The 14117-nt window shown below is 45.5% G+C and overlaps 2 protein-coding genes across 4 annotated transcripts in view; both read left to right on the top strand.

Annotated features, from left to right (window-relative positions):
• The window catches only part of ZCCHC4 (zinc finger CCHC-type containing 4), a 46820-nt gene extending 43607 nt beyond the window's left edge, over nt 1–3213 (top strand). The window contains exon 13 of the mRNA XM_024573787.3: nt 2542–3213. Within this exon, the coding sequence (XP_024429555.3) occupies nt 2542–2677 (136 nt within the window). The 3' untranslated portion in view covers nt 2678–3213. The remainder of the gene's footprint in view (nt 1–2541) is intronic.
• Nucleotides 3214–12192: 8979 nt separating this feature from the next.
• ANAPC4 (anaphase promoting complex subunit 4) overlaps nt 12193–14117 on the top strand; it is a 33921-nt gene continuing 31996 nt past the window's right edge. For all 3 annotated transcript variants that reach the window (XM_053922704.2, XM_024573653.4, XM_024573652.4), the window contains exon 1: nt 12193–12554. In XM_053922704.2, coding sequence (XP_053778679.1) covers nt 12426–12554 — 129 coding nt within the window. In that variant the 5' untranslated portion in view covers nt 12193–12425. The remainder of the gene's footprint in view (nt 12555–14117) is intronic.

Here is a 14117-nt window from a genome sequence, read left to right as displayed (position 1 = left end):
TTCTTATTTTTTGTCAGTGGAAATTACTTTGTTCCATTAAGTTCCAGACATTTGAATTGTGCCTACTATTTAAACTGCCTTTTCCATTACTTTTTATCAAATTTACTTTAAATAATTATTTCCACTAAGTAATCCAGGATAGAAGTGGTATATTTTTAATTAATTAAAGCATTGTATTGAAGAATCTTATAAAATATTTTTTCTTAGAAACCTTACAGAATAAACTATTGGTATGGGATTGTTGCACTATTTACAGTGTAATTCTGGGTGCAAACAGGAGTTAGTAACATGACTCTGTTGGATTCTGTGAGCCTGGGAAACGTGGAAGCTGGTTTTGCCTTTGGCACTATACTGCAGGCTCTTCGCTGGTTCTTAAATAGCCCTGGCTAGTCTGTTTGGTGGTGATGCATTGTTTTCATTGAGGGAAGCCATCTAATAGCATCTTTCAGTGCTAGATATTTATCAAGTTTAATTCAAAGAGCAGATCCCTTAGGATGTGGTACTTTTTTCAGGGAAAACTGTTAAACTCCTGTTAACAGTTACTTTAAGCTATTGCTTTCCCAAAAATTTTATAATGAAATTGGAAATGAAAAACTTTTTTACAATAGAAAAAATAACTTTAATAGCCTATTTTAGCATATAAAGCATAACAGATCTTTTCATTGTATGTATTTTATAGCTCTCATATTAATTGGCTTTCCCTTAGTATTAATTTTCCTTTGATTGTGAACTGGAATGATGCTGGCTCCCTCTTGTGGTCAAAGCTCATTTTATCAGTTATATAAATACCAAATTTAGAGGACAACTACTAGGTCAATTTAATTATAAGGCAAAATAAAACAATTAATTGATTTATACTCAGTCACTTCATCACTGTTGGAAAACTTTATCTCTGGAAAGTTTTATTTATTCACATTACAAGTGAATATTTTCTTTGTGTTTTTGTTACTGCATCCTCTAGGAAAATCTGGTTCATGTTTAGTTCTTCTTATAAGTGGATAAACCAAAGAAAGTTTGTTTAAATTTTGTATACAGGCATGCATAGCTTCATTGACTTTGCCATTAAGAGGTTATATTTCATTACATTTGCACAATTATCACTTCTCAGGACATTATCCTACTTTTTAAAAAAATATCTGGAGAGGAAGGAGGTTTATATAACATGCACAAAACAGTAAAACGATGATTGTTTTCCTTGTTTTATAGACTGGTAGGATACCCCCGCCCATAGTACAAAATCTAAAAATGGAAAAATTTAAAGTTGTCAAGCAAAATTTAGAATGATAGTCATATGGAGCTACTAATAATAGCTAATTTTTAGTGATTACTATATGTTTATCATCTTACACACCGAAATAATTTATAGTAGAGTATATAGTGGCAAGGTAATTAAGAGCATAGGTTCTAGAATCAAACTCATTCTGCCACCTCCTCACTAGATTTCATAGCCTCAGTTTCTTCCCCTAAAAAAGGTTGGGAAGGAGAGAGAAGGATGGTGTCTGCCTTGTCTCGGTCTCCCAGCTCCCTGAAGTCAAAGATGTGCCCGTTCACTTTTGTACTCTCGGCACCTGACACGGATGCCGAATGAACACAGAGTGAGGCCCGAGTTCGGTCCACTGGGGGATTATATACTTCTTATGACGGCCCTCTGCCAGGTCTTGGTCCTCACAATATCTAGAGTAAGCTTTTCCCTGGCACTGGTTGCTGTTTAGGAGAATAAATCTAAAGACTGGTATTGCTGCATCTCCTGGAGCCACGAGAAGGTCCCAGGTTCGCCAGGCTGGCAGCACCAGCTCATGCCTTGGTTTGCGGTATAGTAGATGGCGTAATTCTGAGAGTTTGGAGAAAGTGAATGAACAGACCAGCAGTCTTTCTCTGCAGAAGATGGCCTGTAAGCCAGTTCAGAGCACAGCAGAAACGAAGGGTCTGTTTTTTTCTGGTGTGGTGTAGTGTTTGTAGAGAGTGAGTTCCAACTTGTTCATTCTGAAGCTCGTCTTCAAGAAGACAGAGACTGCAAGATGTGGACATCTGTGTGGCACTTGTGCGCACTTGTAGATTCAGAGGCAAGAGAAGTTAGCCGTCGGACTCATGAGATGAGCCCGTGTTTTCTGTCGTGCCACTTCAATTTTCCACCTCTGCTAACTGCCAGAGTACACCTGTCCCTTTTTGAAGAATCTAGTTCAGGGATTTGGAGATTGAAGCGCTGAGTTGAGCAGTATAAATGTCTGGGGAAAGAACAACCAAAAACACTCCCAACTCGTTGGCTTGACTGGTTACTTCTATTATGTGTTTGTCCTGAATAGATTATTCTAAATCTGTAGTAACCATCTTTCAAAGAAATTTCTTTTCCTAAATATTGGTCTTGGCCTGGACTCTGTCTCCTTGTTATTTTGGCTTAGGATTCTGAGGATTTAGGCTTATAATACAGTAAATTCTTTCTCTTCTGTTTACCTACTTGGTTAGCTAGTTAATTAAACTTCCACCTAATTACATTATTCACTGCGCTCATTCTACAAAATAATTCAGCACTTTGTTTTTCAGAGCTGTCAGAAAGCAGAAGCAAAGAAGAGGTAGTAAGACGAAAATGGAGACCACGGAAGGACAGTCCATGAATCACACATCCGTTACAAAGAAGAAGAAAAGGAGAGAGAGAGTCCATCAATATCTTTGCTCTTAAATGTCTAGTGACTTGAGAATAAGAAAGATTTATAGCCCAGCCTTTGATGTCATTTTCTGAGAGCGCCCTGCTGGACTTGAGTTCTGTCACTTTCAAAGGTGTGCACTTTTCTAGGCTACGTAACAGGCAGGTGATATTTGCTAGTTTACAGGCCCCTGGGCAGTATCTCTGGGGACCGGGTGAGTTGCCCTGTCCTTAGCTGGTTTGCTGGCTCTGTCTCTGTGTCTCCTTTTTCTCTTTAAGTCCCTTCTAATCGTATTATTTTAGCCTCTTTCATCTGACAAGTGGGTGTATAGTGTTCTTTTGCAGAGTCAGAAGAAAATGAAAATGTGAAGTTTTGTTTATATTATATAAGAATATGTTAAGATAACTGTTTTAAATTAAATATTAAAATATCATACAGTAATGAGAATTACAATGACAGTTATTTTTAGACAGAATCTGAAAATGATGGAAAGAATCTAGACAAAGGTAGTCTAAAGATACAAAGATTATAATGATGGTTACATTATTATTAAATCTTTATTTTTCAAGTACTTTTTGCCATTGTCCTTTGACGGTATAGAGTCACCCAAGTGTGTGTGGATTGAATGAGGTGTTGAGAATTTGGGCTTGCTCCGTCAGCCGACTTTCACCCTAAGCAGTGTGTGTCTCCCGTTATGAAGTAGTGCAGAAGGCAGAACAGCTTGGTGATTCAATCTCCTGATTCCTATGCTGACGAACACTTCCTGGTGGTATGTCCTTGGCCAGGTTGTTCATTTCTTATTTATCTTTAAATTAATTTATTGTTTCCTTTGAGATAATGTTAATATACACTTTTTACAGTTGAGGATATTGACTCTTGGGTATATAAAGTAATATTCTCATACTTTGGAAAGTTGGTAACTGAGGCTGACTTTAGACTTCAACATAAGAATCTACCTCCAGAGGTTCTGTTGTTTACATTCATGATGATGTAAAGAAATTAGGTGAAAAATGGGACCAGTGCTTAGCAATAAAAAAGAGACACAGTTACTAGATCTTAGAGACGTCTGAGGAGTAGACACAGACTTTCAGCCATTGCTCCTTGGTGCTGTCTCTCGGATCTCCCCGCAAGTCTCTGTGACTCGGGGGTGAAGGCTGTGCTGGGCCGTGCAGATGGAACTCAGTCACTTGACTGAGGGAAGAGAGATTTGTGTGGAGCGCCCCACTCAGAAACCACATCTGTCTTCCCATCACTTTGCACCCCCACTGCAAACACAGTGAGTAGTTCATCCCAGTTCCTGACTTCATTTTGTCCTGCTTTGCTCGTGCACAAAGTTTCTAGTAGATCTCAGACACGTGCTTGTCAAGAGGCAGTTCGTGTAAGTTCCCCAAGGACCCTAAGTTCCACAGTAATTGTTTTGGAGGCTTGAAGACCCAGACCAAGGGACGGGCAGGTCCATTTTGGGCAAGGTCTCTCTCTCTGGCTCATAGGTGGCCACCTTCTTGCTACGTCCTCAGACAGGCTTTCCTCTGGAGAGAGGGAGGGAGGGGAGAGCCGGGTTATTCACTCTTCAGAAGCCTCTGTTTCTTCATTTTCAGAGTGGGGATAGCAATAGGTGCACCAGGGGTTTGTTTCTGTGACAACACATGCAGGCCCCTGGCGGCCCCAGTCCTGCCATCAGTGAGAAATGCTAGCAGGTGAAGGTGGCTCTGCAGCCCTGACAGTGGCCATCTGGTGGTCTAGCAGCACGTCACGGAGCGGGGTAGTTTGAATTCTGAGGACAAACTCCAAGTTCGTCCCCTTGTTTCTCTGCTAGATATCTGACGTTATCTGCTTAAGACTGAACAGTTTTGAATGACTTGTGTTTGCATAATGACTTTCCTCATTTCCAAACACCTGTTTTAGAGCGAGTCTGGAGGCACCTTTGTTGGGGCTGAGGAGCTAGGGCCCTGTGAGTAAAGGTGGAAGAACTGCCCTCCACCTGGTATTTAAATTCCACCAGGTATTCCAGTAGGACTGTTGGACAGCTGACGTATGGTACTCGGGTGGGGCCCTGGTCAGTGTGGTGGTAGTGAGTACCTCCGTGACACCAAAAGGTAAGCTAAGCTCCTGGACTTCAGCATCAGGAACTTCTCTTGCCTCCTTTTCTGCATGGGTTGCTTCGGTGACAGGATTAGCACCATGAGGGATGAACCTTGTGGAATCATCGCGAGGGCTGCCCTCTCTGACTCAGGCGTGGATGTGGACACTGCCTGACTTGCGTGGTTCCCCCTGAAACTCAGACACCTGAGGGACCGTGACTACTGTAGAACTGAGTCCTGACGGACAGTGGTTCTTCTAGTCACCCCATTTCCTTTGTTCAGGATGCCACCGATTGTAAAATACACTGTTGATGTAATCATAGCTGTTCAGCGGGAAAAACTCCGTTAACTCATTAATCGTACATATGAAATCCTAGATGCATCTTATTTCAGAAATACTGAAATGTGGGGAAAAAGTACATCTTAGAATTGAGGAAATGGGATATTACTGATAACCACGAATTATGTACTTTAAAACTTTGTTATCTTCTTAGAAAGTTAAAAATAGAGAAACTGTTAATTCTGTTCTTATGTTCAACTAATACTAATTTCAAGGACTTAAATGTCTTTTCTAAGAATAAACTAATAGGTTGTAAAAATATCTCTGGGAGGTAAAGTGTGATGGGAGATGAGGTCATTTGTTCTAATTAGACTGCAAATCTGAATATTAAGATACCTACTCACAACAGTAACAAAAGAAAATCCCTGAAATTTGACAGATAAAATTTTCTACGCTTTTTAGAAGAACATTTGCCTTAAACAATTATAGCTAAATTTCATTCTTCTTATAAAATTTAATGAAATACAGAGTCACTTTGTAGGCCCTGAATGATCAGGTTATTATTTTCCTATTTTTAGTCTGATATTTAGACTAACTTATTTCTCCAGTAAGCCCCAGTCTGTTCATCCCATTGTCTTCTGTTTGGGCTGTTTTCCTCCTCTGGTCGTCTCATAAAGTCTCCTGGAGCTGTCAGGTCCTGGCCCCCTCCATTCCGCTTCTGGAAGCCTTGCGTGGGTCCCTCATACCAGCTGATTCCTTCCTCTCTGAACCCCTTGGTGTTCTCCACCACATTTGAGGCACTTTTCACTTACTAATTTTACATCATTATATTTACAGATTCTATTTCCCCAGAAGAGTTCGTTTTATGTCAGTAACCATTTTATACACTTTGATGTCTCTCATGCACTGTAGGTGCTCAATAAAGATTTGATGACAGCATGGAATTTTCTACAGGCTTTCAGATGGTAGGTGTATTACTTCACTAGGCTGCCATAATGAAATATCACAGACGGGGTGGCTCTAGCAGCAATAACTTAGTTTTTCACAGTTCTGGATGCTGGGAGTCCAAGATCAAGGTACTGACGGAATCTTTCTGAGGCCACCTTCTCACTGTGTCCTCATGTGGTCTTCCCTCCTTGTGTGTCTGTCCCTGGTGTCTTTTTGTGTCCGAATTTCCTCCTCTTCCAAGGATACCAGTCAGATTAGAATAGGGCTCACCCTAATGACCTCATTGTACCTTAATCTCCTTTTTAAAGGCCCTGTCTCTAAACATAGTCTCATTCTGAGGACTGAGGGTGAGGACTTCAACATATGTATTTTGGGGAAGACAGTTCAGTCCATAACGGTAGGTACGCCTAAGATAGGGAGAGAACTTTCTCTCTCCTCTTTCATCGAAGGACCAGAAAAAGGAAAAGACCTAAACAATACTGGGAAGAATTTAGAGTCACTAAATTCTAGGAGGACTATCCTAACTCACACCGAGAGTTTAAATGTTGGGGTGTGCTGTGTGAGCAAGATTGGCAGCCTTATCTAGTAGTCTTTAAACTTAAAATAATTTGACTTTCAAGGTTATTTTAAGAAAAACCCTTAAGTTGATGTCTGGCCCCTTCAAAGTAATCTGTAAAATACTAGAAATCTGACAGAATTTTGACTGATTTTTAAATATAAAATCACAGCCTTCAAAACAGTCCTGGTCTGATGCCACCCCCTTCACAATGTCCTGGTGGTGTCTCTAGTGAAACAGTACATCTCCTGCCGGTAACATAAAAATGTGTGCGTGTCTTTTCATTAATACTACTTTAAGGTGTTAGATCCCACCCGTATTAGAACAACTCGCTGTACCGGTCCCCCTGTGCAGACTGGCTCCGGATGGCAGCAGCCTGTGGGTGTCACCACGTGCTCTGGGCTCCTGGAGCGGCGCCTCGCACGCGGTGCCGGCAGAGACACCGGACTGCAGCACGTGTGGTCTCTGGCCCGCCCCACAACCTTGGGAAGCATGTGGCCAGGCTAACATACTTCTTCACCCCTCAAGTAGTAACTGCTCATAAATAACAGATTGAGTGAGTAGAAATGCCATTTAATATGCCACTTTATGCTTCAGAACCCTAACTGTGCCACATGAGTAAGTTAATATGCTTAGAGCTGTGTAGGTGAGGAAAGCGTCCACAAAATGCAAAGGAAAATCCAATTACTCTTACTTGATACAATTTTAATTGGAACGCTAGGATATGGGTTAAATTACTTGAGGGTCAGCTAAGAAGGTCATTGCAATCAATAAAGTGAAGATAAAATCTCTCCTATTTGATTGCAGGTGATTTAGTATAAATGTTAACTCAGCAAGGCTGAGGGGAAAAAACACCAAAAGTGGGCAAGCGGATCTCAGAGCTCTGAGAGGTGAGTTTTATCCCATTAGCGGGACAGTCAAGATTCTCACCCTGCATAGATGTTTCACAGCCCTGCAAAGTGGACAGGTAACATCCGGTGGTCTCCAAGAAACAGCCTGAATAGATGGGCCAGTGCCTTCGTCTGCAAATGTGGAGGTGAGGGGTGGGAGTAGACGAGGTCAGCCTAAACGTCCTACATGCCTAGAGGACAGAGCAAACACAGTTCCCTGTCTGCCAACAACACGGCCAAGTAAGTGAAAGCAAGTGAAAAGCAACCCAGTCCTGCCACCCAGATGCAATCACCGTGACAGCTTCTGCATGTGTGTTTCTAAGGATAGGTGCTTGTATAAATAGCTATACAGAAGACACTCTGAAATTCTTTCACGAAAATGGAATTGCAGCCCTGGCTGGTGTGGCTCAGTGGATTGAGCACCGGCCTGCGAAGCAGAGGGTAGTTGGTTCGATTCCCAGTCAGGGCATGTGCCTGGGTTGTGGGCCAGGTCCCCAGTTGGGGGCATGTGAGAAGCAACCACACATTGATGTTTCTCTCCCTCTCTTCCTCCCTCCTTTCCCCTCTCTCTAAAATAAATAAATAAAGTCTTTTAAAAAATGGAATCGCAAATACTCTTCTGCAGTATTCTCTTCATGTTGTGAACATCAGTTTATATCCCCAGTAGTGTCTTTAGTATGGATGTGCTGCATTTTTAAAAATCATGGTTGGACATCTAAGTTGTTTGCATTTTTTTCACTATTTTAAATGACTGATGAACATATTTATAACCAAATCTTACTTTCTTAAGATAAATTCCTATATATACAGATACTGGTCTGTAGCTGTTGTTAGAACTTTTTCCCTAGTTGGGAGTCACATGAGTAGGTCTCTGAATTTCTTTCCCAGCACAGCAACTGAAGTGGTTGTGGGAGACAGACAAAACACCAGGAACTGATACAGTTAGACCCCCTGTGCTGGGATGGAACCGCTCCCCAGTGCGCTTCATACTTACAGCCACTCTGAGTAGTTCCAGTTGTCACAGTAAACATTGTTGATGGGTGGTTTCGGCAGCATCAGGTCCCCCCCCCTCCCCCGCCCAATTGTGTGCCTGTCATGGGATTTGGGGGAGGGATGATTGATGTCCCCCCCGCCCCCAGCTCTGGTGATGGCTTTTTGTTGAGCGTAATTCCATCCCCTCACCTGTGATTGATTTCTGCTAAGCTCGTGACCTGGGTTGGTCTAATCACAAGGCTCTGGGCTTGAATCTCGTGATTGGTGAAGAGGTGTCCCTTCTCCCTCTGAATGAAGAAGCATGCAGCTCCAGTTGCTGTTAGCAGTCTTCCAGTGACCATGCGGGGCCAGCCTCGGTGACACACACCCTGAGGCGGGTCCCTGTTGATAGGAACCTGCTGGGTCTAGCCTGCCCTGAACTTGGGCCTATTGCTGGACTTGCTGTGTACGTGAGCCAATCCATTCTATTACTCGCGCCCCTTTGAGTCAGGTGTGTTTTATTGCCTAATGAATGAAACCATAGTAGGGCAGAGAGATTCTCACACCAGCCTACATTTCTCTTTCCAGCAAATTCTGTCAACTTGCTTATTTTAGTTCAAAATAGACCTCTCAAAATAACAGCTTTTCACATGGCCTAGTGTAGTCACATCCCACATGCTCCGTCTCCCGTCCCTACACAGCGATTCCCGCAGCTTTACCTAGGACCTGACCTTGCCCCTTCACACTTCCCTTTCCAGCTGCCCACTGGCCATCACAGATTTCCACACCACAGCTCCACCAGAACGAAGTCCTCACTGAACTCGTTCCCTGGTCTACTTCCCCTTCCTTCCCCCTCATACCCCGACTCCCAACCCAGCGCCAGCCAGTTCTCCGTTTCCCGAATGGGCACCCAGATATACCACCTCAGTCTTGCCTACTCCCTGCGTTCATTCTCCCAATGTAATGTATAATCAGTGCTTGTTATTCTACTTCAGGAATGTCTCTGGAATCTCCCTCCGCCACCCAACTTGTCTTCCTGCCACCTTTACGCCTCTCTGTAATGAATGCATCATGACCCTTGTCACAGGAATTAGGACCCTGAATAACGAAAGATCAGAGGGCGATGCTGTCAACAATACACCCCCCTCCCCAGAGGCTGCTGTTGGTAGCTGACAGGCCTTCAAAACTCAACCCCATACCATTATAACACCTGGAGAGGGGCCGTGAGTGTGAGCTAGCCAAGGGATGTAATGAGCAAAGGACAGCTGAGCTACCAAAAAGTTACTTCAAAAAAGCTAGTTCTTGCATTTTTTCCTAAGCACTATGAAGAGGATACGCAGCGTAGAAATTCCTCTTACAGTGTGCTTTCTCTTACCTTTCCCTCCTCTGTCCCCACTCTCCTTACTTTAATACCTCCAGCCAGTGCTTCCTTTAAAAAGCACTGACGGATGATCCCTCCTGGGCTTTCCCCTTTCTGCTTGATTCCATCAATGAAAGAAACACTCAAACCTGTAGAGCGTTTTTGGTGAGTATTTGAGCCAAACTGACAACTACCAGGAAGCAAAACCATAACGGACTGAGAAATGCTCCAGCGAGTGGCAGTTTTGCACTTTATTGTATCCATTACGATCAAAGGAGGAGGTAGTGGGGTTACATGAAATCCACTGGTGATAGATTAGGGAGGTGGGAGAAAGCAAAACGGAAACCTCGGGGATTGGATAAAAAGTAAAATGATAGACACTTTTACACAGGTGAGGACAGGCCCGTTAAAAGTCAACAATTCACAGTAACAATGAGGGGTTTGCGGTCTCCTCCTCCTCCTGGTGCCATGACTGGTTTGAGGGGTTTGGGAAAAGGAAATTAGGCCTTCCAAAGGGACATTATTTTAGATTCAGAAAGAGGACAGGCTTTAAGTTAAAGGTTGACCTTTGTTAGGGAAAAATACCAGCCTAGCACATAACTGACGGCCATGAACTGCTTTTAGTTAGAAAGTTTTAATTTCAGCCACCCTGTGTGGCTCTTTAGGTCTCTGAGTTAGTAAGGCTGCCACGCAGGCCTCCCCTGAACTTGTCAGGTCTCTGATGTGGCCCCTCTTCTTCCACAATCCTGTGCCACACTAGTAGAAGTGAAACAATTTAACAGCAATGTTTCCATTAGAGAATGGGGAAGGCAAGGATCCCGGGTGGGTAAAGCCAAAATGGGAAAAAAAAACCGCTGGGAACCCTGTGTGTTAATACAGCTCTTGTCTTCTGGCCACCATGGATCACTCAGTAACAACCCCTGCCCCCCCACTCCCACCAACACACATGAGGCACTACTATGGCCACGTAAAACGACGATGTGCTATTTCCCGGCTGCATCTGGAACTCCACACCCATGCTGTTTCCTGTGCTGTAATACCTTCTGGGAAATTCGTCCTCTTCTGTGAAGGCTTCACAATGTGCAGGTGGTTATCGTCTGTCCCGCCACACTGTGTACCTCTACCAGCCCCTTTCATGTGTTGTATGAGGGTTCATATGCAGGGTAAGTTTCAGGAAAATGGGCGTTCGGTTTCCATAGGAATGTCCCCACCATCCAGATAAATCCATCATTGCCACACCAAGACATTAACTCCTGAAAATGCATTTCATGAATAAAAAGGCAAATCCATTCCCGCCGTAGAAATGAAGGACTGTGCTGTTTGGCAAGGGAAAACGAGCCCGTCTCGGAAAGGGAGCAGGGTCAACATCAAGAGTTAAGAACAGCGTCCAGTACAAAACAGTGCCTGCCTGGAATATTTGTTGCTGAATGAATTTGCCTACCCTTCCTGTACCACCTACTTCCCACGAGGCTAGATCCAGATAGAGAGCAAGAAGATGGGGCTTGTTGAAAGCGGATCTGCTGCCGCTCTCTCCTTTGAATAGTAAAAGAAGTGAAAGGTAGATGGCTTTCTGCCATGGATTTTAAATTCAAGAATCACAAGATAATACCGTCACGTTCTCTTAACCCAGTCATAAGTTGTGGGTACTTCTGAACATTTAAATGTGTCCTGTACAAAGAAGCCTCAGATGGGTTCTGGTTGATGCGTTGGCCAGGCTGACCTGTGAGCCTTTTAGGGCAGAGCCCGTGTCCCGTGCATTTGTGTGGCCCAGATTCTTTCACATAGTAGATGCTCCAATAGCTATGGGATAAATCCCAGATGAGCCCACAGCCCTCACTTATTATGGTGAAGCTACTGCTAAGAATAATTTGTTTGGCTTAAATGGGATAAAGAATCAAGATACTTGCCCATGTCAGAGGTTTTAGAGGAGGGACCTTCCGCCTTGGCTGCAAATTGGAAACACGTAGAACTTTAATAAATACTGGGCACCATCCCATATTAATTCCCTTTTAACGCTCTGGGGCACTGCTTGGGCCGGGGAGGGGGTAAAACTGTCTCCAGGTGATGCTACTGGGCAATCCGGACTGAGAACACCTGTTCAGAAACCGTCGAAGGAGGCTTCAGCTGATCAGGACCTAAAGTTTGCGTTCGTTTTCGTCTCCCCTTCGTCCTTAAGGCCTCAACCCTAAACCTGTGAGTGTCCATTCACCGAGGACAAGGACTAGACCTACGGGCGCACACACTCGGGCGTACAGCCCTCACCCACAAACGCGCAACGCGTCCCAGCCCCGGCGCCCCGCATCCGGTCCAGCCCCCGCCCCGCGACCCCGGGGCCCCAGCGCCCGTGCGCTCCCGCCCGCCGTTCTCCGTGCCCGCGGCTCGCGGAGCGCCTGGCGCGCCCCCCGCGCCCGTCCCGCGCCCACGCCGCCCTCTTCCTCTCGCGAGGAAGTCCGGGCGCCGGAAGTGCCCTGAGCGCGCGGCGGCGGCGGCGGCGGCGGCGGGGCTGAGCCGAGGTCCGGGCGCGCGGCTGAGGGCGGCGGAGGCGGAGGCAGAAGCCGCCCGGGCCGCCTCGGCAGCCGAGAGCTCCCGGCACGTACCGCGGGCCGGGCTCTGCGGCGTGGGCCGGAGGCCAGGGCGGCGCGGCAGCGGGGCTTCCTGCCGGCCTGCGACTGAGCTGTCGTTGCGGAGTCGCTCCCATGTTGCGTTTTCCGACCTGTTTCCCGTCCTTCCGGGTGGTGGGAGAGAAGCAGCTGCCGCAGGAGATCATTTTCCTCGTCTGGTCGCCCAAGCGGGATCTCATTGCTTTGGCCAACACCGCGGGCGAGGTGAGTAAGCGATGGGCGGCGAGCGAGTCGGACTGCCCCAGCCTCAGTTTCCCCCTCTGCGGACTGGGCGGGCCGCCTGTCTACCCCGCCCTCCCTCCCCGGCCGGCTCTGAACTTCTTGTGAAAGTATAAAGGACCACATATGGGAAAGGTAATTTGTATGCCCGTTTTACGTATTTTATGGCGAAAACAAGTTTTCACACAACCACACGGTCCTGCATCCCCGACTCTTTTAGTCATTTATTTGTTAAATGGGCTTTTTAGAAGTTCATCATGTGTCAGCCCTGAGCTAGATGTAGTAGTAGGTCCACAGACTCTGCCCGCAGTTTGCTTGCAGTTTAGTAGCAGAAGAAAGATGAGTTATTGTCAGCTTCAGCTTTAAATGTTCACGCGCATACATGGCACAGAGAATGTGTTCAAGCATCTGTATCATGCTGTCCAAGTTTCGTATTTTGTGTTGGATGCCACCACCCATGATCAATGCCTTTAAAACTAGAGAGTGATGTTTCTCTGGATTCCTGGTGGGATGTGCCTGAGTGTCGACAGTGAGCGTTTTTAGTTCGTAATACATTATGAGCTTCACCCTGATCGTAGCAAACTTTCTGTGGGGAGGGCTTGTTGCCTGGCAGCCATTTTGCAAGGAAACCTTCACCTGTGCACGTTTCCTCCTTTGGGCTTTTTGCAGGTTTCCTAACAGCTACCTGGCCAGCTTGGACACTGGGTGGTAAGGAAAACTGAGCAGCCTCGGGCGGTTTTGCTGTGTTGCCGGGGTGCAGATGCCTGCTTTCTCAAGGACCTCCATGAAAGGGGTGCTGATGCCTCCTTTCTTCAAGGACAGAGGAGGGTCTCCCTCCTCTGCCAGGGTGCTTTGGAACTTTGCCGTTGCTCTGGAGAGAGTGCAGATAGTACAGCCTCAGAAGTAGAGGGGAAGGGAGATTTTAGGGGCACTAGTGCTATCGCATGCGTAGATGTAATAGTGAGCACTTGTTTTATCCGTTGTCTCGGGAGGGAGACAATGTGGGAAGGAAGGGCACTGTCAGGAGTGAGGGTGGAGAAGAAAACCTTGCATGTCTGAGGAATATGGAAGAGCTGAAAAGGCAAGTAGACGAGGGGAGCCTAATAGGATTGCTGGTCATTATTAAAAGCTGCACCAGTTGAATGGTCTTGAAGTTCAAGGAAAAGCAGTGAGCATGATTGTACGTCTCTGCTGTTCTTTTTGACTACGTGGGTGCAGACGTGGTTGGGTTTAACCAGGGTTGTTGTTTTGCAAGTATGACAAAGCAAGAGAGATGCAAGGGGGTTGAAGTATATGCAAGAGGAGTGATCGTAGTGATGAAGCTTGGGTTCTAATGGGTAAGTAGGGAAGGGAGGGCATGTGTGGGGCGAGGGGCAGTGATAGGTGGTAGAATCAATGTATTGTATGTCTTGGTGAGGCTGAAGAATCAAAGTTGGGTTTAAGTAGGGATAAGCTGGAAAGATAGAGGCCATGATGGGAAGTGGCAGGTTTGAAATTGAGATTGTGGCAGCATTTGTAGTTGTTGGTAATGGCAAGGTCAAGGATGTG

This window comes from Desmodus rotundus, chromosome 4, assembly GCF_022682495.2.
Source record: "Desmodus rotundus isolate HL8 chromosome 4, HLdesRot8A.1, whole genome shotgun sequence".
NCBI lineage: Eukaryota > Metazoa > Chordata > Mammalia > Chiroptera > Phyllostomidae > Desmodus > Desmodus rotundus.
The sequence above is the reverse complement of the archived record's forward strand: the minus strand, read 5'-3'. Positions and strand labels throughout refer to the sequence as shown.